Source organism: Ranitomeya variabilis, chromosome 7 (genome assembly GCF_051348905.1).
Source record: "Ranitomeya variabilis isolate aRanVar5 chromosome 7, aRanVar5.hap1, whole genome shotgun sequence".
Lineage (NCBI taxonomy): Eukaryota > Metazoa > Chordata > Amphibia > Anura > Dendrobatidae > Ranitomeya > Ranitomeya variabilis.
Genome location: NC_135238.1, coordinates 105,477,568 through 105,499,754, shown reverse-complemented (window position 1 = coordinate 105,499,754; position 22,187 = coordinate 105,477,568). Strand labels below are relative to the sequence as shown.

The following is a 22,187-nucleotide window of genomic DNA, read 5'->3' as shown; positions in this document are numbered from 1 at the left end:
ACAGGGGCCCCTGGCAGAACACAGGGCCCCAGGCAGAACACAGGAGCCCCAGGCAGCCCACAGGAGCCCCAGGCAGCCCACAGGAGCCCCAGGCAGCCCACAGGAGCCCCAGGCAGCCCACAGGAGCCCCAGGCAGCCCACAGGAGCCCCAGGCAGCCCACAGGAGCCCCAGGCAGCCCACAGGAGCCCCAGGCAGCCCACAGGGGGCAGATACAGTGAGCAAGGGGGTAAGAAATAGCACGCAAGGGGGGAAATAGACAGAGCGCATGTCCCCTGTACGCTGTCTGGGACCCCCTTTGCGATGTCTGGGGCCCTGCTCTTGATTATATCACTCAATCCTGTAAGGCTAGTTTCACATTTGCGTACAGGCGTGCGCATGCGTACATTCACAGTGAAGCCTGTCTTGTAACTTGTTATGTATGTTTCTCCCTGCTCTCTATGATATGCACCTTAAGTTCTCCAGTGTGAGTTCCTATTCTATCCTGATAAGGTATATAAAGTGAACTTGGAACACCTCCAACAAAAAAAAAAGTTTTCCAATTTTGACAACAATGGAAGACCAACTATATGATCAGCTTTTGAGATACACTGCAACAGAACAAAAGTACCATCAGTGGATCTACCTCCAGAGAAACATTCAAATGCTAAGTCCCAGTTTAGACAAACATCTAAGCCATATCGAGCACAGAAAGGGATAATTTACTATGGAAAAAAGGAGGTTCTCACTAAAAGCCGACTGCCAAATATCCTAAAGGCCTGTCACGACAACCCAACTTCCGGTGGCCATTTTGGCAGAGATAAAACATTTGCCAACATTTCTGACCATTATTACTGGAAGGGAATGAAGAATGATGTTTACCAACATGTCAAAGCCTGTCAAAAATGTTTTGTCACATGTCCCAAAATCAGCAAAGAAGCTCCACCACTCACCAGTATACCAGTGCCTGGAAAAGTATGGAGCTTAGTTGGGATTGATATGATCGGTCCTCTTCAGGAAACATCAAACGGTAACAAATATATAGTTGCTGTCAATGATCATTTCTCGACGTGGACTGAAGCAACAGCTGTTCCACACAAGAGTGTCATGTCAGTGGCAAAATTTTTGTACAACATTATTTGCCGCTTAGGCTGTATGGACACTCTGATTAGCGACAAGGGAAGAGAGTTTGTGAACTCGATCATTGACAACCTGATAGGCAGATGAAATGCGGTGATCTGTTTTAAAATGATCTATCACCCACAAACAAATGGCCAGCGGGAACTTGACAATCGAACACTCAAAGAATCTCTTTGCAAGATTGTCAATGACCAAGGAGCCAACTGGGACCAGTTCATCCCTGGTGAAGGAACCAACTGGGACCAGTTCATCCCTGGTGTTTTGTTTACCTATCACACATCTGTGCATGCCTCAACCAAGTGCACTCCATTTCAGGACATGTATGGACGAAAGGCTAAGCTTCCTATTGACCTCAATCCATCAGCAAATGACACTGTGGATGTCATGTCTCTTTCAGATGATGCCAACCCTGATGTGCTAAATACACTCACAACCATTCATAACAGGATCCTCTCAACTTTAAGTACCAACATCCATTCTGCTCAGGAACACCAAAAGTGTGCCTTTGATCGCTGACACAAGAGCAACAAAGAAATCACTGCTGGCACCATTGTTTATATCAAGAATGAATGTCGTATTCATCGCATGGGTTCAAAGATGGCACCACGCTGGGTTGGACCCTACTTAGTTGTGGAATCCTTAACCAAGTGACGAGTAAAACTTAAGAACAATAAGACTGGCAAGAACCTAAGCAACACCTACCATGCCAGCAACCTTAAGATTTACAAGGATGAAGAGACCTCTCTACCACCCGAGTCCCCTGATGACTGTCCCAGTGACTCTGCCACACAGAAACAACAGCAAACCAAGACTTTCAACCCACTACCAAGTTCAGGAAGGAAGTATCTTACCAACACTCTTGACCTTATGTTTAATAGGGTTGTGTACTTTGGAGGCACAAGAGATCTTGGACAACCACGGCGTACATATAAAACCAAAGGTGATGGGAACTGCTATTTTCGGACGATCAACTATTTCCTGACAGGAACAGAGGACAAATACTCGCTTCTCAGAGCTAAAGTCATCCACCACATGAAAACTGACTTGTCCAAAAAACTACAGGGCTACTATAATCAAGATGTGAATGAGTATGTGAACACCTCTGGCATCTCTCGTGATGGAGTCTGGGCAACTGGTGCTGAAATCATGGCCACAGCAAATCTGTTGAGTTGTGACATCGTCATCCACACCAAAGTTGGTGACACCATGGATTGGTTGACCTATCCCGCAAGCTTCAATCTGCAGTCAACAACAGAACATGCACTTTATCTTGAAAACAATTAAAATCATTTTAATGTTATCAGTATTTACTAATCATTTTAATGTTATCAGTGATTACCTTTGAACGTTTATATTGTAGTGTCCTGTCACCAGCCATGTGTACGATTATCAGCCGAAAGCCTCTCTGGAACCAATAATCGCCCCATGTAAAAGTACCTTTATAAGTTGAAGTTTCAGAATGTTATAACTTATTATATCCTGAACAGTTTTTTTATGAACAGTCAAGGTTTTCAGGTTGAAGTAAAAAAAAAGTGTGTTTAGAGTTTTAACCCCTTCACCCCCAAGGGTGGTTTGCACGTTAATGACCAGGTCAATTTTTACAATTCTGACCACTGTCCCTTTATGAGGTTATAACTCTGGAACGCTTCAACGGATCCTGGTGATTCTGACATTGGACTTCATGATAGTGGTAAAATTTCTTTCACTGACCCGTAGAAAAGGAACTGAGCGGCACTCGATGTGTTAATCTTCACAGGCAGTAACAATGTGAGAGACGTCTTGGCATAAACTTCAAGCCACCAGTCTGTATATTTGCAGATGCTGAGTGGTGCTTAGCATATAAAGTAAACAAACTTTCCAACTTGTGAATAACAAAAGATGCAGCACTCACCAGATTCTTGCTGAGGGTAGTGTCTTTTATTCACTTTGAACGATGTAAGACATATTATACGGAGAGGCGGCCTCTCCGTATAATATGTCTTACATCGTTCAAAGTGAATAAAAGACACTACCCTCAGCAAGAATCTGGTGAGTGCTGCATCTTTTGTTATTCACAAGTTGGTAAAATTTCTTTGCTATTACCTGCGTTTATTTGTGAAAAAAACGGAAATTTGGCGAAAATTTCACGATTTTCCAACTTTGAATTTTTATGCAATTAAATCACAGTGATATGTCACACAAAAAACTTTATAAGTAACATTTCCCACATGTCTACTTTACATCAGCACAATTTTGGTACCAAAATTTTTTTTTGTTAGGGAGTTATAGGGGTTAAAATTTGACCAGAAATTTCTCATTTTTACACCATTTTTTTTTTTAGGGACCACATCTCATTTTAAGTAGTTTTGAGGGGTTTATATGATAGAAAATAACCAAGTGTGACACCATTCTAAAAACTGCACCCCTCAATGTGTTCAAAACCACATTCAAGAAGTTTATTAACCCTTCAGGTGTTTCACAGGAATTTTTGGAATGTTTAAATAAAAATGAACATTTAACTTTTTTTCACACAAAATTTACTTCAGCTCCAATTTGTTTCATTTTACCAAGGGTAACAGGAGAAAATGGACCCCAAAAGATGTTGTACAATTTGTCCCGAGTACGCCGATACCCCATATGTGGGGGTAAACCACTGTTTGGGCGCATGACAGAGCTCGGAAGCGAAGGAGCGCCATTTGACTTTTCAATACAAAATTGACTGGAATTGAGATGGGACGCCATGTTGCGTTTGGAGAGCCCCTGATGTGCCTAAACATTGAAACCCCCCACAAGTGACACCATTTTGGAAAGTAGACCCCCTAAGGAACTTATCTAGAGGTGTGGTGAGCACTTTGACCCACCAAGTGCTTCACAGAAGTTTATAATGCAGAACCGTAAAAATAAATAATCATATTTTTTCACAAAAATTATCTTTTCGCCCCCAATTTTTTAATTTTCCCAAGGGTAAGAGAAGAAATTGGACCCCAAACGTTGTTGTACAATTTGTCCTGAGTACGCTGATACCCCAATATGTGGGGGTAAACAACTGTTTGGGCGCATGGGAGAGCTCGGAAGGGAAGGAGCGCCGTTTGACTTTTCAATGCAAAATTGACAGGAATTGAGATGGGACGCCATATTGCGTTTGGAGAGCCACTGATGTGCCTAAACATTGAAACCCCCCCACAAGTGACACCATTTTGGAAAGTAGACCCCCTAAGGAACTTATCTAGATGTGTGGTGAGCACTTTGACCCATCAAGTGCTTCACAGAAGTTTATAATGCAGAGCCGTAAAAATGAAATAAAATTTTTTTCCCACAAAAATTATTTTTTAGCCCCCAGTTTTGTATTTTCCCGAGGGTAACAGGAGAAATTGGACCCCAAAAGTTGTTGTCCAATTTGTCCTGAGTACACTGATACCCCATATGTGGGGGGGGGGGGGGGAAACCACTGTTTGGGCGCATTGGAGGGCTCGGAAGGGATGGAGCGCCATTTTGAATGCAGACTTAGAATGGTCTGCAGGCGTCACATTGCGTTTGCAGAGCCCCTAATGTACCTAAACAGTAAAAAAAACCCACAAGTGACACCATTTTGTAAAGTAGACCCCCTAAGGAACTCATCTAGATGTGTTGTGAGAGCTTTGAACCCCCAAGTGTTTCACTACAGTTTATAACGCAGAGCCGTGCAAATAAAAAATATTTATTTTTCCACAAAAATTTTTTAGCCCCCAGTTTTGTATTTTTCCAAGGGTTACAGGAGAAATTGGACCCTAAATAATGTTGTCCAATTTGTCCTGAGTACGCCGATATCTGATATTTGGGGGGGAACCACCGTTTGAGCGCATGGGTTCCTTCAAGAACTGCCAGATATAGTGCTGAAGCCGGACGGATAAAGGTGGCAACATCGTTGTCTGGCCAAAGCAAATGTATGAGAGGGAAGCTTTTAAACAACTCAATAATACCGTCTGTTATAGGAAATTAACCTATAATCCCCTCTCTGCATTTGTCTCTAAATTAGAATCCATCATAAAAAGGGCCCTGGACAACGAGGTTGTCACCAAAGACCTGGCTTCGGCACTTATGGTAAAGAAGCCTACCATTCCTACTCTTTACCTCTTACCGAAAATACATAAAGACGCACTGGTGCCACCCGGTCGACCTATCGTGTCTGGGAGGGGGAATTTCCTTGAGCGAGTCAACGGATGGATTGACTATTATCTACAGCCACTTGTGTCCTCCTTGCCTTCGTTCCTCAAGGATACTGGGGATTTTTTGCGCAGGGTCGATGGACTGTGTTTTGAGAGTGACTCTTCTAGCTTCTGTGGACGTTGAATCCCTCTACACCAATATTAGACATCAGGACGGCATTAAAGCGGTTCGATTCTGGATTCTTCCAATCTTGCTTTACCGTTGAGGGATCTCATCCTGGAGCTACTCAAGTTCACTCTCACACACAATTTTTTTGTGTTCAAGGGTTCCTTCTACCTACAGATCCAGGGGACAGCCATGGGGGCGGCTTTTGCGCCCTCCTATGCCAACCTGTTCCTGGGTCTGTGGGAGAGGGACCTATTCCTGTCCGACAAACAGGGGTCGATTGAGCGTGTTCTGTTATGGGCACGCTATATCGACGATATCTTCTTTGTCTGGCAGGGCACCTCCATCAACCTTGCGCAATTCATCTCAATTTTGAACAACAATGACCTGAATATACGCCTCATCCCGGTGTGGGATATGAGGAAGATTGACTTCTTGGATGTCACGATTTGTAAGGATGCGGGGGGGTATGATTCAAACGGACATTTTCAGGAAGCCTACCGCTACCAATACCCTCCTGCAAGCCTCATCGTGCCATCCTTCCATATAATTAGAGCTATCCCTGTCGGTCAATTTCTGCGCCTTAGACGCATTTGCTCCAGCGAACAGGACTTTGAGGTTCGTGCTAAGGAGCTAAGACTGCGTTTTCTAGCGAGGGGGTATAGTGGACGTAGCCTGAAAAAAGCCTACCATCGAGCAAAACACTCAGACCGTGATGGTCTCCTCTATGGGAGGGCTAAGACAAGTCCCAGGATGAGTAATCAGATAAGATTTATTACATCATTTCATCCCCAACATATGGATATGCGGGCAGCGATGAAGAGAGCATGGCCAATTTTACAAGCTGACCCAATTATAAATAAGTTTCTTCCGGCCCATCCGTTACTTACGTTCCGGAGGGCCAGAAACCTTAGGGATCAGCTCACACATAGTCACTATGTTGGCCAGCCAGTGACCACATTCCTCAGCAGTGCTGCTCTGCGGAGTGGATGTACCCCTTGTGGCAAATGTGTTGCCTGCCCGAATATTGAGCGTTGCTCCTCTTTCTCGAACTCAGATGGCACTAAGAATTACATCATTAAAAAATATATATCATGTACCTCTAGGTACGTGATATATTATGCCACCTGTCCTTGTGGTCTGATTTATGTTGGTTTGACCACAAGGCAGCTCAAAGTTAGAGTTAGGGAGCATGTTCTGGGTATACAGGCAGCGGTCGAATGCAAGGATGTTACTACGCTTAAAACATTGCCCAGGCATTTCAGGGACTTCCACTCTTGCGATGCAGCACTGCTGAGGGTAAGGGGTATTGATCTCATTATTAGGGGGGTGCATTGTCCAAACGTCTTGCTCAATTAGAGACAAGGTGGATATGGACTATGCGCACCATCCACCCGGATGGGCTGAATGAGAACATTTCATTCGCCCCATTTTTGTGATCCACTCTTTGATGCGTGTCATATGGGTATCGTGATTCACGGCCTGGCTTTTATTTTTATTGTATTACATTATGTGTGTTGTCTGTGTGTTTATTTTATTTATTTGCATTATTTAGCACTTGGATACCTTGAATATTGAAGTGTTTACGCATTCGTGAGAATTCTTCTATCAAGTGCTTCTGCGTGTCAATATCGTCTGTCGGCTGCTTTATATTTATATGTGTTGTTCATAGTGTTGGTATCTATATGTATATGTTATATTTTCATTATTAGTGGTGTTTAATATATGGGGTACAATATATCTCATATGGGTCATTTTTTAATGTTTAATATGTGACATTTGTATTTAACGTTTAATGTTTGTATTGATTATTGTATACATAGTTTCAGTTTTGTTTAATCACTTTGGGATTAATATTAATATTGTAGTCATTCATTGGTGATTGTGGCATTACCTTTTTGTATTCCGCTGCACAGCATTTTGTGTTTTGTTCAACTTTGTAGTACCCTTTCAAATGTTCCCTTACTATTGCCCTATTTCAATATGGCGCCGATATTAGTTTTTATCTGTGTGCGCATGCGCCTGGTTGCTTGGCGGTGTGAGCGCTCCTTCTTGCCGTCCGGCATGTGATCACGTGGGGCCCTGCGTGTTTCCGGTGCTAGTGGCCATCTTGGATGTCGCTCGTGCTGCCCGGCATTTAGGTGCGGCGGTTGGATAGTTTACACAATTCCGCATATGGCGGTATATAAGTCACACTGTATAGATGGTATACTTACCCCCTGATGAAGGAGCAGTTTGCTCCGAAACGCGCGTCGGGTCCAGACGCTCTTCCTATTTGCTGATCCTGCAGGTGTTAGGTACGTAAAAATGCCGATATGACAATTACACGGCAATGTTATGTATAATGCCCCCCATGTCTAGACATGACATACATGACATACATAACAGTGCCTAGGCACTGATCTATTGCACTGTTTCTAATCACATGGGTATTTACTTTAATATATCGTACCTCTGCAAGTGATCTGGCTATAGGTTGGTGTTTTGGCCCCGTTTTTGCTTGGCCGAGTTTACATGCATGCCCTCTTTCCCTGTGCCATACTGCCTTTTTTGTCTGCTCATAAACGTGAAAAATCTGATCTTTAATATGCTTTAATCTTTAATATACTCAAGAATGGGGCCACAGACATCACACAGGGGTCCCAAACAGCACACATGGGATCCCAGACAGCGTGCAGGGGGCAGAGACAGCGAACAGGGGCCCTGCGCGCTGTCTCTTCCCCCCCTTGCACACTGTCACTTCCCTCTCCCTTGTGCACTGTCTATGCCCACCTGTGCGCTGCCTGGGGCCCTGTGCGCTGCTTGGGGCCCCGTGCGCCGACTGTGGCCCCTATGGTCTGCCTGGGGCCTCTGTTTGCTGCCTGGAGCCCTATGCACTGCCTGGGGCCATGTACGTTGCCTGGGGCCCTTGTGCACTGCCTTGGGCCCCTTTGCACTGCCTGGAGCCCTGTTTGCTGCTTGGGGCCCCGTGCGCCGACTGTGGCCCCTATGGTCTGCCTGGGGCCTCTGTTTGCTGCCTGGAGCCCTATGCACTGCCTGGGGCCATGTACGTTGCCTGGGGCCCTTGTGCACTGCCTTGGGGCCCTGTGCGCTGCCTGTGGCCCCTGTGCGCTGCCTGTGGCCCCTGTGCGCTGCCTGTGGCCCCTGTGCGCTGCCTGTGGCCCCTGTGCGCTGCCTGTGGCCCCTGTGCGCTGCCTGTGGCCCCTGTGCGCTGCCTGTGGCCCCTGTGCGCTGCCTGTGGCCCCTGTGCGCTGCCTGGAGCCCTATGCACTGCCTGGGGCCATGTACGTTGCCTGGGGCCCTTGTGCGCTGCCTAGGGCCCCTTTGCACTGCCTGGAGCCCGTGCGCTGCCTGGGGCCCCTGTGCGCTGCCTGGGGCCCCGTGCGCTGCTTGGGGCCCCTGTGCGCTGCTTGGGGCCCCTGTGCGCTGCCTGGGGCCCCGTGCGCTGCTTGGGGCCCCGTGCGCTGCTTGGGGCCCCGTGCGCTGCTTGGGGCCCCGTGCGCTGCCTGTGGCCCCTGTGCACTGCCTAGGGCCCCTGTGCACTGCCTAGGGCCCCATGCACTGCCTAGGGCCCCATGCGCGCTGCCTGGGGCCCCTGTGCACTGCCCGGAGCCCCTGTGCACTGCCCGGAGCCCCGTGGGCTGCCCGGGGCCCCTGTGTGCTGCCCGGGGCCCTGTGCGCTACCTGGAGCCCCTGTGCGCTACTATTAAGAATTTCACTCAATGGTTCTCAAAAGCCTGAAAAATCTGATCTACAGTAGCTGGGGTATATTCCTCCATAGTCCTCCATATAGTATAATACATTCCCCATAGTCCTCCATATATTAAAATACACTGCAATTCCTCCATATAGTATAATACATTCCTCATAGTGCTTCATATAGTATAATGTATTCCCCATAGTCCTCGATACAGTATAATGCAGCCCACATATAGTATAATGACGCCACCCCAGAGTATAATGCAGCCACCCCACAGAATATATTGCAGCCCAAGTATAATGTAACACCCAGAGAATATAATACAACCCCTGCATATATAATATATGGTAGCCCCCTCATAGAGCATAACGCAGCCCCCCATAGAATATAATGTAGCCCCTCCATAGAATATAATACAGCCCCCCCCCACAGAATGTAATGCAGCCAGCCCCCGTATAATGTAATGCAGCACAGCCCCCATAGAATGTAATGCAGCAAAGCCCCCATAGAATGTAATGCAGCAAAGCCCCCATAGAATGTAATACTGCACAGCTCCCATAGAATGTAATGCAGCCAGCCCCCATAGAATGTAACACAGCCAGCCCCGATAGAATGTAACACAGCCAGCCCCGATAGAATGTAATACTGCACAGCCCCCAAAGAATGTAATACAGCCCCCCAATAGCCCCACAATCCAGTTATCACTCGTTGATATATTTAAAAAAAACAAACAAAAAAACAAACAAACACTCTCCTCAAATCTACTCGTGCCCCGCGCTGCTCCCGGCTCAGGTCTCAGCAGCTACAGTCTGCCCGCCTGACACACAGCAGGTACGTCATATCATCGCACACCCACAGTGTCAGAGGCAGAGCATGGGAATGATGGGAGAGGAAGCGACAGCAGACGCTCTCTCCTCCATCATTGCATTCAACTGTACTGGCGTCATAGACGCCGGTATAGTTGAATGCGGTGGCGCTGGCAGTCTGGCCCTGATTACTATGCAAGAGACACAGTGATGGCACTATTATGTGGAGAAGTATGAGGAGCATTGCTTTTGTGCCACACAGGAGGTGTAGTAATAGGGACACATACGGCAGCGGCTCAGTACTGGGGTATCAGCATGATAAGGAGTTTGTGCAGGTCGTTGTTGTAATCTCTGCAGGTGAGTCCTGGCTGGAGAAGTAGGCATGTTGGTCTGAGCAAGATGGAAAAGGCTGGATAAGTTAACGGTTCCATAAGAATGAACGTCATCTGTAAGTCACTACCTGTAAATGTGCTATGGCGGTAGTGTTCGCCTGTGTTTACTGATTCACTTTCAGTTACAGCAGGATCATCTGCTGATGTTCCTCTATACCCCTGATTAAAGTGTGCCACCATAGAAGGCACACACTTTAAGGGTAATCAAGGGTTAGGGGCCCACTCGGATGGTTTGACCAACCCCCCCCCCGAGCTGAACCCCTTAGTTATGCCTCTGGTTTACCATATTACCTCCCAAAGACATCCCTTTAGTAATAGGTTAATAATAGTAATAGGTTATTAATAACATTTATAGAAAAGTTAATTAAAGTACCATTCATTTATTAAATAATTGTATTGAATAATGGGGGGAAGGTGTAACACGATTGACACCATCTACATTCCTATTCTATTAGATTAGGAACACAATTCACAAGAAAGATACAGGCTAAACAAGCATTTTTGGTTTAAAGAGACTCACTGCAGGAATTAAGTACAGTCATTGATAGACCATTATTTTTAATCTTTAAAGACTCCATAATAACAGGGTCTGTACCACAGGACTGGCGTATAGCAAATGTGGTGCCAATATTCAAAAAGGGGACAAAAACTGAACTCGGAAATTTTAGGCCAGTAAGCTTAACCTCTACTGTGGGTAAAATCCTGGAGGGCATTCTAAGGGATGCTATTCTGAAGTATCTGAAGAAGAATAACCTCAGGACCCAGTATCAGCACGGGTTTACTAGGGACCGTTCATGTCAGACTAATTTGATCAGCTTCTATGAAGAGGTAAGTTCCGGACTGGACCAAGGGAACCCAGTAGATGTAGTGTATATGGACTTTTCAAAAGCTTTTGATACGGTGCCACACAAAAGGTTGATACATAACATGAGAATAATGGTGATAGGGGAAAATATGTGTAAGTGGGTTGAGAGCTGGCTCAGGGATAGGAAACACAGGGTGGTTATTAATGGAGCACACTCGGACTGGGTCGCGGTTAGCAGTGGGGTACCACAGGGGTCAGTATTGGGCCCTCTTCTTTTTAACATATTAATGACCTTGTAGGAGGCATGCAGAGTATAACTTCAACATTTGCAGATGACACTAAACTGTGCAGGGTAATCAATACAGAGGACGACAATTTTTTATTACAGGATGATTTATGTAAACTAGAAGCTTGGGCTGATAAATGGCAAATGAGCTTTAATGGGGATAAATGTAAGGTCATGCACTTGGGTAGAAGTAATAAAATGTATAACTATGTGCTTAATTCTAAAACTCTGGGCAAAACCGTAAATGAAAAAGACCTGGGTGTATGGGTGGATGACAAACTCATTCAGTGGCCACTGTCAGACAGCTGCTACAAAGGCAAATAAAATAATGGGATGCATTAAAAGAGGCATAGATGCTCATGAGGATTACATAATTTTACATCTATACAAGTCACTAGTTCGACCACACTTAGAATACTGTGCACAGTTCTGGTCTCCGGTGTATAAGAAAGCCATAGCTGAACTAGAGCGGGTGCAGAGAAGAGCGACCAAGGTTATTAGAGGACTGGGGGGTCTGCAATACCAAGATAGGTTATTACACTTGGGGCTATTTAGTTTGGAAAAACAAAGACTAAGGGGTAATCTTATTTTAATGCATAAATATTTGAGGGGACAGTACAAAGACCTTTCTGATGATCTTTTTAATCATAGACCTGAGACAGGGACAAGGGGGCATCCTATACGTCTGGAGGAAAGAAGGTTTAAGCATAATAACAGACGCGGATTCTTTACTGTAAGAGCAGTGAGACTATGGAACTCTCTGCCGTATGATGTTGTAATGAGTGATTCATTACTTAAATTTAAGAGGGGACTGGATGCCTTTCTTGAAAAGTATAATGTTACAGAGTATATACACTAGATTCCTTGATAGGGCGTTGATCCAGGGAACTAGTCTGACTGCAGTATGTGGTGTCGGGAAGGAATTTTTTTCCCCAATGTGGAGCTTACTCTTTGCCACATGGGTTTTTTTTTGCCTTCCTCTGGATCTACATTTTAGGGCATGTTAGGTTAGGCTATGGGAATTAGATGGACTTAAAGTCTTCCTTAGTAAACCCGTGCTGATACTGGGTCATGAGGTTATTCCTCTTCAGATACTCCAGTATAGCATCTCTTAGAAAACCCTCCAAGATTTTACCCACAGTAGAGGTTAAGCTTACTGGCCTACTGTAGGGGAAGCGAAGATCTGCAGATGTGTTTGTAATCACACTCAGTTCAGCTGTACTCCCTCAAAAAGTTATATGGGATAGAACACATTTTTCTTAAAGTTCAATGCATGTGAACCAGATTCATTAGCAATTAATCAGTTTAAAACTAAATACATACCTCTGTAGTCTGCTCCTGGAAAGCGTAAAGAATTCCATCAATCAACTGCTCTTCCAACTTATGGTCAATATCTGCAGCTCCAAGATTTCCCATAATTTTTTCAATAGTTTCCATAACCATTTTTCTGTATTGCTCTGCTTCATCTTTTAGGTCATCAACAATTCTAGAAATTATTTCTGCAGCTCCCACTTTGTTTGCAAGCTCAACAGTTGTGTCCACCAACTTAAAACAAAAACAGGAAACAAATTACATTGGAAAAGTTTTTAAAAAAGGTTAAGGAATGGGATTAGAAGAAAAAAAAATAATGTGTGCTTACCTGTCTATAGTTTCTTCTGTCTAGAGCCATTCTATGCTGCCAGAAGTGCTTAAAAAATGGGGGCAGAATTTCTGTCTTTATGTAATTTGCTTCTACACCATCAGTTCCACAGCACTGCTTGACAACCTGCAAAAACAATCATTTGTAAAAGTTACTTATAAAAGTGCATATACAGCTCTGGCAAAAATTAAGAGACCACTGCAAAATGTTCAGTTTGTCTGATTTTTCTCTTTATAGGTATGAGTGTTGAGGAGAGCCATAAAATCAAATACTTAATTAACCTCAAGACATAAGAGATTGAGAGAATCAACCCATAACATGTATTGTTTAACCTTACATAAGCTTTCTCAGATCAAAGTGAGACACTAAAGATGGCTGCCATTTCCTGTTTCACCACACTATGTGCTGATATCCAAGATGATCAGTGAGACCCTAAAAATGGCTGCCATTTCCTTTTTCAGCACATCATGTGCTGATATCCAAGAGGACGCCCACCCTGATGACCTCATGGATCCGCCCACGGACTTGCTCATTGCCCAACCCACTAACCAATGGAATACATCCGATCACTCCCATTTTAGAGATAACCGAGCCCCCCTTACAGGAGTTATATAAACCTGTGTTCTGACTAAATAAAGCCCCTTGGAGCTGAGCCATAGATTGATCAAGGAGAGTTTACATCTGACTGTGTGTTGTCATATGTTATTTCTTTAGTGCGCACCTGATCAATATCCATTAGGCCAGGAGTAGGCAACTGAATTGAACATTTTATTAATTGTTCAACCCAACATGAGTAAAATGTAAATGTATTTATTCTATAAACTTCTGACAATGTCTCCTAATTTCCAACAGGAAAGAGATAGAGAATATATTATATATATATATATATATATATATATATATATATATAGATAGATAGATAGATAGATAGAGAGAGAGATAGGATAGATAAATATGTATATATATATCAGTTAACCATTAAAGGGTATCTACCACTGAGGACTCAATTCTAAATATTTTCCTAATTTCCAAGCAATACATTTTGTTTTTGCTTTTTTATGAAAAGGAGAAATGGTCAAAATTAAAAAAAACAAACAAACCAAAAAAACAAACAAACCAGTGCTTTCAGACCTTAAATAATGCAAATAAAACAAGTTCATAATTATTTAGAAGTAACAATACTAATGTTTTAACTCAGGAAGAGCTCAGAAATCAATATTTTGCGGAATAACCATGATTTTTAATCACAGCTTTCATGCGTCTTGGCATGCTTTCCACCAGTCTTTCACACTGCTTCTGGCGCAAAAATTTAAGCAGTTCTTAGTGACTATCCATCATCCTCTTGATTACATTCCAGAGGTTTTCAATTGGGTTCAGGTCTGGAGATTGGACTGACCATGACATGGGTTTGATGTGGTGGTCTCTTAATTTTGCCAGAGCTGTATAGTATAGTATAAAAAAGAAAGAAAGAAAAAAAAAAAAAAAAAACGAAGTACAAAAGCTGCACCTTAAGGACAATCTTCTTCATTTCTTCATCAGGAGACTGAAACTCTCTGATTAAAATCAACATCACTTCTCTAGTATAGTAGTTTGCATACTCTGCATCCATGAGAGGAATGAGGTATCCGATAGCCTTTAAGAATGCAGCAAGACCCTGTTATGGACAAAAACATAAAAACTTAGACCCTGTCTGCATACCTGTAGGAAAATTCACAAAATCAAAATATTACTTGTACCTTTCCTCTATGCTGTCGAATACCCTTCCATAGAGGCTTCAGAACGGAATCAAACGATTCAATGCCATATGGAGTGGCCGCTTCCGCTAAAGCTGCAATAGCCAAAGCACTGATTGTACGAACTTTTTGTTGCTCATCAACCAATCCTTAAAAAGGAGAAAAGCAAATGGTTCAAGTCATGTAAACAAAATTAAAGCACCAACAATAACTAGTGCTGTTGTAGGAAATTATCCCTAGGGCAGAGAATTTGATTCACAGAATAAGAAAAACCGCGATTCAAAATGTGATATTAAAGAAAAACAAAAGGAAAACCTTGTTAGGGCGAGTTCACAGGTTGCACAAATATCTTGTTGTAGTAGACTATGGGTGCTTTCACACAATGTCTTTCAAAAAAATTATGCATTTTTTTTACTATTCTAGAATTTGTGTGAAAAATTCTGCCGATGTTTGCTAGAGTCAAAAGTGTAATAGTAAAAGGTAATAAACACTGATGAATAAATATATATATTTTTTTACTTACTGCAAGGCTGTGTCACCCGTTGCTTTTTTACTGCCTTTCTCTGCAGACAAAACAGGATCTCTAGGCAGTAAAAAAAACTGCAGACAAAAAGCAGCTTTCGCTGGGCTTTTTTGCTACTTTTTTTAGGATCTCAAAGTTAAGCTTTGCTTCCACCATACAAGCATGAACAATGATAGGTGTTAGGCCACCCATGCAGTTTTTGGGAAAAAAAAGGGCAACTTCATCAAATTAAGTGCAAAAATAACGTATGTCTGAAAAAAATAGTTACTTCTGAACAAAAAAGTTAATGTGTTCATAGAAAAAATACACAATTGCAAATGTAAAAACAGCTGGATGAAGATGAATTTGTCAGGAACAGTTTACCGAAGACATTTTATAGGTCGCGCACTGTTTACTTTCAAACATTGGTCAGCCCTTGTTCAATCGTACACATTGGCCAGGCATTGTTTATTTGAAATATCACCAATTTAATTAAACTGTACTAATACTAACTGCCATGCTCAAGTGATGATACCAAGATATTTTTTCTAACCTGAGAAAAATCACAAAAATGGTTTTTTTCACTAAAAATGGAAGGCACATTTTTTGCCGCTTTTTGCACTTACTCTTTGCTTTTATGGGTGAAAAAAGCACAGCAAAAACGCTGAAAAATGACATGCTGCAGTTTTCCAATTCAGTCTAAAAAAACAAAATATGTGTGCGTGAGATTTCTAAAATCTCAGCTTTTACTGGTACTGTAAGAATCAGCTTTTAATTTTAAGCAGCAAAAATGCAACATGTGAACATAGCCTTAAATGGTTTCTCTGAGTCTTCACTGGGGGACACAGAACCATGGGACAGTCTGCTGCCATCTGGAGGCTGACACTATTATTGTAATTACGGTAAACAAAATTGGCTTGTTCACAGCAGAATAAATCATGCCTGCTAGAGCAGGCTTCCTCAGTTTTGTGAGGAGAAAAGAATTAAAAGGCAAAGAAAAATAACAAATTACATACATAAATTTAAAAACACACACTGGAAATAATCTCTGTAAGGTGCACATAAGCTTAATGTTTTTTTCTTGCTTTTGTATTTAGTTTTTTGTTTTATTATATTTGTATCGCTTTACAGCTTATGTTTTGTGCTTGATCTTATTTAACCTTAATTGTCAATATGTTCATTCAAATCTCCATGTTTAAGTGTTACCAATTTGAAAATCCATTAAGACCCTTTTTATGGGTCAATCTTTGCAATCTATTAGGGTTGTTTTCGGGTATTTGATCCAGAATAATTAATTTAAAGGTTGGTGGGGTCCTTGTTGTGTTCCATAAGGAAATGTCTGGATAGGCCATGACATGCATTGCCTGTTTTGAGGTTATGCCTATTCCCGTTGATCCAATTGTGCGTTTTTTTGTGTCGTACGTCCTACATACTGTAAGTTACAACTGCACTCGATTAGGCAAATTACAAAATCAGAGTTGGTGTCAAAGTAATGTTAAATGGGAAATGTTTCTCCCGTGGAATTGGAGGAAAAAGATTTTTCTCCATGTGTAATTATTTTACAACAAAGACAGTTCTTTGTATTACACAATTCGCACCCTGGGATTTTTGAAGGTCTGGAAGGAAAAGAAGAATGTGATTATTTGGATCTTCATTTGCTTGGCGGTACTTGTTTTTTAAATTTATGTTTCTGCAAAAAATTATGTTGGGTTGGCTGATCAAGTTCCCTGATGATATTAGATCATTCATCAAAAGCATCCAGTATTTGGACAAGACCTATCTTATCTTAATGTGATTAACACATCTGTCCTAATTTATGATTGGTGCATACCACTTCAAAATGTATACAATGCAACAACTTGAAAACAGAGCCTCACAAGTAAGAAGAGATATATGCTAAGAATATATTAAAATATTTCATTTTATTTGAATACTAGCTGAAGAGCCCGGCGTTGCCTGGGCATAGTAAATATCTGTGGTTAGTTATAGCACCTCAATTCTCTTATCTTCCCATCACGCCTCTCATTTTCCCCCTCACACCTCATTTTCCCCCTCACTCCTCATTCCCCCCTAACACTTGTCATTTCGACCTCACATCTGTCATTTTCCGATCACTCCACTATCTTCCCTCACTCCTCTCATTTTGCACTCACACCTTTTCATTTTCACCTCACATCCCTCATTTTCACCTCACACCTCATTTTCCCCTCAGTATATACATGTTTGTCATCTCCTTTATATATAGTATACACCTGTATGTCATCTCCTGTATATAGTATATACCTGTATGTCATCTCCCCTGTATATAGTATACACCTGTATGTCATCTCCCCTGTAAATAGTATATATCTGCTGTATGTCATCTCCTCCTGTATATTGTATATACCTATGTGTCATCTCCTCAAGTATGTAGTATATACCTGTATGTCATCTCATCCTCTATATAGTATATACCTGTATGTCATCTCCTGTATATAGTATATACATGTAGGTCATCTCCCCTGTATATAGTATATACCTGCTGTATGTCATCTCCTCTATATACCTGTGTCATCTCCTCTTTTATATAGTATATACCTGTATGTCATCTCCTCCTGTATATAGTATATACCTGTATGTCATCTCCCCTGTATATAGTATATATGTGTGTGTCATCTCCCCTGTATATATTATATACCTGTGTGTCATCTCCTCCTGTATATAGTATATATCTGTGTCATCTCCTCCTGTATTAGACCTCGTTCACATGTTATTTGCTCAGTATTTTTACCTCAGTATTTGTAAGCTAATTTGGCAGCCTGATAAATCCCCAGCCAACAGGAAGCCCTCCCCCCTGGCAGTATATATTAGCTCACACATACACATAATAGACAGGTCATGTGACTGACAGCTGCCGTATTTCCTATATGGTACAGTTGCTGCTCTTGTAGTTTGTCTGCTTATTAATCAGATTTTTATTTTTGAAGTATAATACCAGACTTGTGTGTGTTTTAGGGCGAGTTTCATGTGTCAAGTTGTGTGTGTTGAGTTGCGTGTGGCAACATGCATGTAGCGACTTTTGTGAGATGAGTTTTGTGTGGAGACATGCGTGGAGCAACTTTTTGTGTGTCGAGCTGCATGTGACAGGTTAGTGTAGCAAGTTGTGTGCAGCAAGTTTTGCGCGTGGCGAGTTTTATGTGTGGTGCGTTTTGAGCATGTGCAAGTTTTGTGTGAGGCAACCTTTGCATGTTTTGCAACTTTTGTGCATGTGACAATTTTTCCGCGTGTGCAAGTTTTGCGTGTGGAGAGTTTCCCATGAGGTGAGTTTTGCACGTGTGGCGAGTTTTGCGTGAGCCTAGTTTTGCATTTGGCGAGTTTTGCGCGTGGTGAGTTTTGAGCGGCGACTTTTTTGTTTCGACTTTTGTGTGGCGAGGTTGGTGTATGTGTGGTGAAATGTGTGCTGAGGGTGATATATGTGTTCAAGCACGTGGTAGTGTGTGGCGTATTTTGTGTGTGTTCATATCCCCGTGTTTGGTGAGTAGTATCCCATGTCGGGGCCCCACCTTAGCAACTGTACGGTATATACTCTTTGGCGCCATTGCTCTCATTCTTTAAGTCCCCCTTGTTCACATCTGGCAGCTGTCAATTTGCCTCCAACACTTTTCCTTTCACTTTTTCCCCCAATATGTAGATAGGGGAAAAATTGTTTGGTGAATTGGAACACGCGGGGTTAAAATTTTGCCTCACAACATAGCCTATGACGCTCTCAGGGTCCAGACATGTGACTGTGTAAAATTTTGTGGCTGTAGCTGCGACGGTGCAGATGCCATACCCGGACATACACACACACATTCAGCTTTATATATTAGATATTAAAATATATTCAATTAGAAACAGGGAAAGCCTGAGTGATCACACAAGATATGGAGCAAAATCTCTAATGAAACCATGTATAACATCAACATTTTTCTTCTTACGTCCAATGCTGCAATTTAGATACTATGAATAAAATGCAGATGCAATAATATATACCAAAATCTAAAGTGCAGTGCAGATCCTTATGTAAAGTTATTGCTGTCTGAATAAACAATGTTGCAAACAAAAATGAAAAGCAACATCTATGTGGATTTTAACCCCACAACCCCTGGAGCTTTTCGGTTTTGCGTTTTCACTTTTTGCTCCCCTACTTCCCAATATGGTCAATATGGCCCTGTAAGGGCTTGTTTTTTTGCGGGACGAGTTGTACTTTTGAATGACACCATTGGTTTTGCCATGTCGTGTACTAGAATGTGCAGTGAAATTGCAACAAAAAGTGCAATCCCACACTTGTTTTTTGTTTGGCGTTTTTACTAGGCTTACTAAATGCTAAAACTGACCTGCCATTATGATTGTCCAGGTCAATTCGAGTTCATAGAGACCAAACATGTCTAGGTTCTATTTTTATCCAAGTGGTGAAAAAACATTCCAAACTTTATGGGGGAAAAAAAATGCGCAATTTTCCGATACCCGTTGCATCTCCATTTTTCATGATCTCGGGTGGGCGAGGGCTTATTCTTTGTGTGCCGCGCTGTCGTTTTTAACCCCTTCCAGACCCGTGACATGAGTCATGAAAGTCTGTGCCAATCTGACCTGTGACGCATATGCTGTGTCACAGAATGATCGCGTTCCTGCAGGCCGGGTGAAAGGGTTAACTCCAATTTCACCCGACCTACAGGAACAGGGGGAGTGGTACTTCAGCCCAGGGGGGGGTGGCTTGGCCACCCCCGTGGCTACGATCGCTCTGATTGGCTGTTGAAAGTGAAACAGCCAATCAGAGCAATCGTAATATTTCAGCAATGAAAATTGATGAAATATTACAATCCAGCCATGGCCGATGGTGCAATAGCATGGGCCATGGCTGGAGACCCCGATCTGCCCCCCCACACAAACTGACAGCGGCGATCTGCCGCCACCGACAGTGTTTCCTACCCCTCCATTCTGTCCCCACTGCCCTCCTCTCACCTCCGCCCCCCCCCCCGCTCTCCAATCCCACCCCCCATACTTACCGAGTCCTGGGGTCCCTCCCGGTGTCCGTCCGGCTTCCAGGATGGGCGCCTCCATCTTGAAAATGCGCCAGCCAGGAAAATTCGTTCATTCATTTTGATCACTGTGATACATCCTATCACAGTGATCAAAATAAAAAAATAGTAAATAGCTCCCCCCTTAATCACCCCCATAGGTAGGGAACATCATAAAATAAAGAAATGATACTTATTTTTCCACTAGGGTTAGGGTTAGAACTAGGGTTAGGGTTAGAACTAGGGTTAGGGCTAGCGTTAGGGTTAGAACTAGGGTTAGGCCTCTTTCACACTTCCATCGTACAGGGCCGTCGCCGACGGACGTTGTGAAAAAAAAGGCACAATGTGGGCAGCGGATGCAGGTTTTCAACGCATCCGCTGCCCATTCTAAAGTCCGGGGAGGAGGGGGCGGAGTTCCGGCCGCGCATGTGTGGTAGGAAATGGCGGACCGGACGTACGAAAAGACGTTCCCTTGAACGTTTTTTTCATGACGGCGGTCCATCAAATACCGACGCATCCATTGCACGACGGACGCGACGTAAGGCCATACGTCGCGATCCATCGGCAACACAAGTCTATGGGGAAAAAACGCATCCTGCGGGCACATTTGCAGGATGCGTTTTTTTCCCAAAACGACGGATTGCGACGGAGGAGCCACGACACAAGTGTGAAAGAGGCGTTAGAGTTGGAACTAGAGTTGGAACTAGAGTTGGAACTAGAGTTGGAACTAGAGTTGGAACTAGAGTTGGAACTAGAGTTGGAACTAGAGTTGGAACTAGAGTTGGAACTAGAGTTGGAACTAGAGTTGGAACTAGAGTTGGAACTAGAGTTGGAACTAGAGTTGGAACTAGAGTTGGAACTAGAGTTGGAACTAGAGTTGGAACTAGAGTTGGAACTAGAGTTGGAACTAGAGTTGGAACTAGAGTTGGAACTAGAGTTGGAACTAGAGTTGGAACTAGAGTTGGAACTAGAGTTGGAACTAGAGTTGGAACTAGAGTTGGAACTAGAGTTGGAACTAGAGTTGGAACTAGAGTTGGAACTAGAGTTGGAACTAGAGTTGGAACTAGAGTTGGAACTAGAGTTGGAACTAGAGTTGGAACTAGAGTTGGAACTGGAATTAGGGTTAGGCTTGGAATTAGGGTATGTGCACACAGTGCGGATTTGGCTGCGGATTCGCAGCAGTTTTCTGTGCGGTGTACAGTACCCTGTAAACCTATGGAAAAGCAAATCTGCTGTGCTCATGGTGCGGAAAATACCGTGAGGAAACGCTGAATTGTATTTTCCGCAGCATGTCAATTCTTTGTGCGGATTCCACAGCGTTTTACACCTGCTCCTCAATAAGAATCCACAGGTGTAAAACTGCATGTGAAATCCGTAAAAAAAAAAAAAAAAAAAGCAGGAAATCCGCGGTAAAACGCAGTGCGTTTTACCTGCGGATTTTTCAAAAACAGTGCGGAAAAATCCGCACACGAATCCGCAATGTGGTCACATAGCCTTAGGGTTGGAATTAGGCTTGGAATTAGGGATAAGATTAGGGTTAGTGGTGTGTTGGGGTTAAGGTTAGGCTTGTGGTTAGGGTTGGGATTAGGGCTAGGGGTGTGTTGGGGTTAGAGTTGTGGTTATAGTTGGGTTTAGGGTTGTGTTGGGGTTAGTGTTAGAGTTAGAATTGAGGGGTTTCCACTGTTTAGGCACATCAGGGGGTCCCAAAACGCGACATGACGCCACCATTGATTACAGCCAATCTTGCGTTCAAAAAGTCAAAGGACAAACTTAACAACAACTATCGGGGTCTAATTTCTCCTGTTACCCTTGTGAAAATAAAAAATTGCGGACTAAAAAAATCATTTTTGAGGAAAAAAAAGGATTTTTTAATTTTCACGG

At 43.0% G+C, this 22,187-nt stretch overlaps 1 protein-coding gene across 3 annotated transcripts in view; it reads right to left on the bottom strand.

Annotated features, from left to right (window-relative positions):
* The window catches only part of SF3B1 (splicing factor 3b subunit 1), a 460,811-nt gene that overhangs the window by 172,116 nt on the left and 266,508 nt on the right, over nt 1-22,187 (bottom strand). For all 3 annotated transcript variants that reach the window (XM_077275636.1, XM_077275635.1, XM_077275638.1), the window contains 4 exons: nt 14,772-14,917; nt 14,543-14,689; nt 13,036-13,161; nt 12,720-12,941 (listed from right to left, as the gene is read on the bottom strand). In XM_077275636.1, coding sequence (XP_077131751.1) covers nt 12,720-12,941; nt 13,036-13,161; nt 14,543-14,689; nt 14,772-14,917 — 641 coding nt within the window. The remainder of the gene's footprint in view (nt 1-12,719; nt 12,942-13,035; nt 13,162-14,542; nt 14,690-14,771; nt 14,918-22,187) is intronic.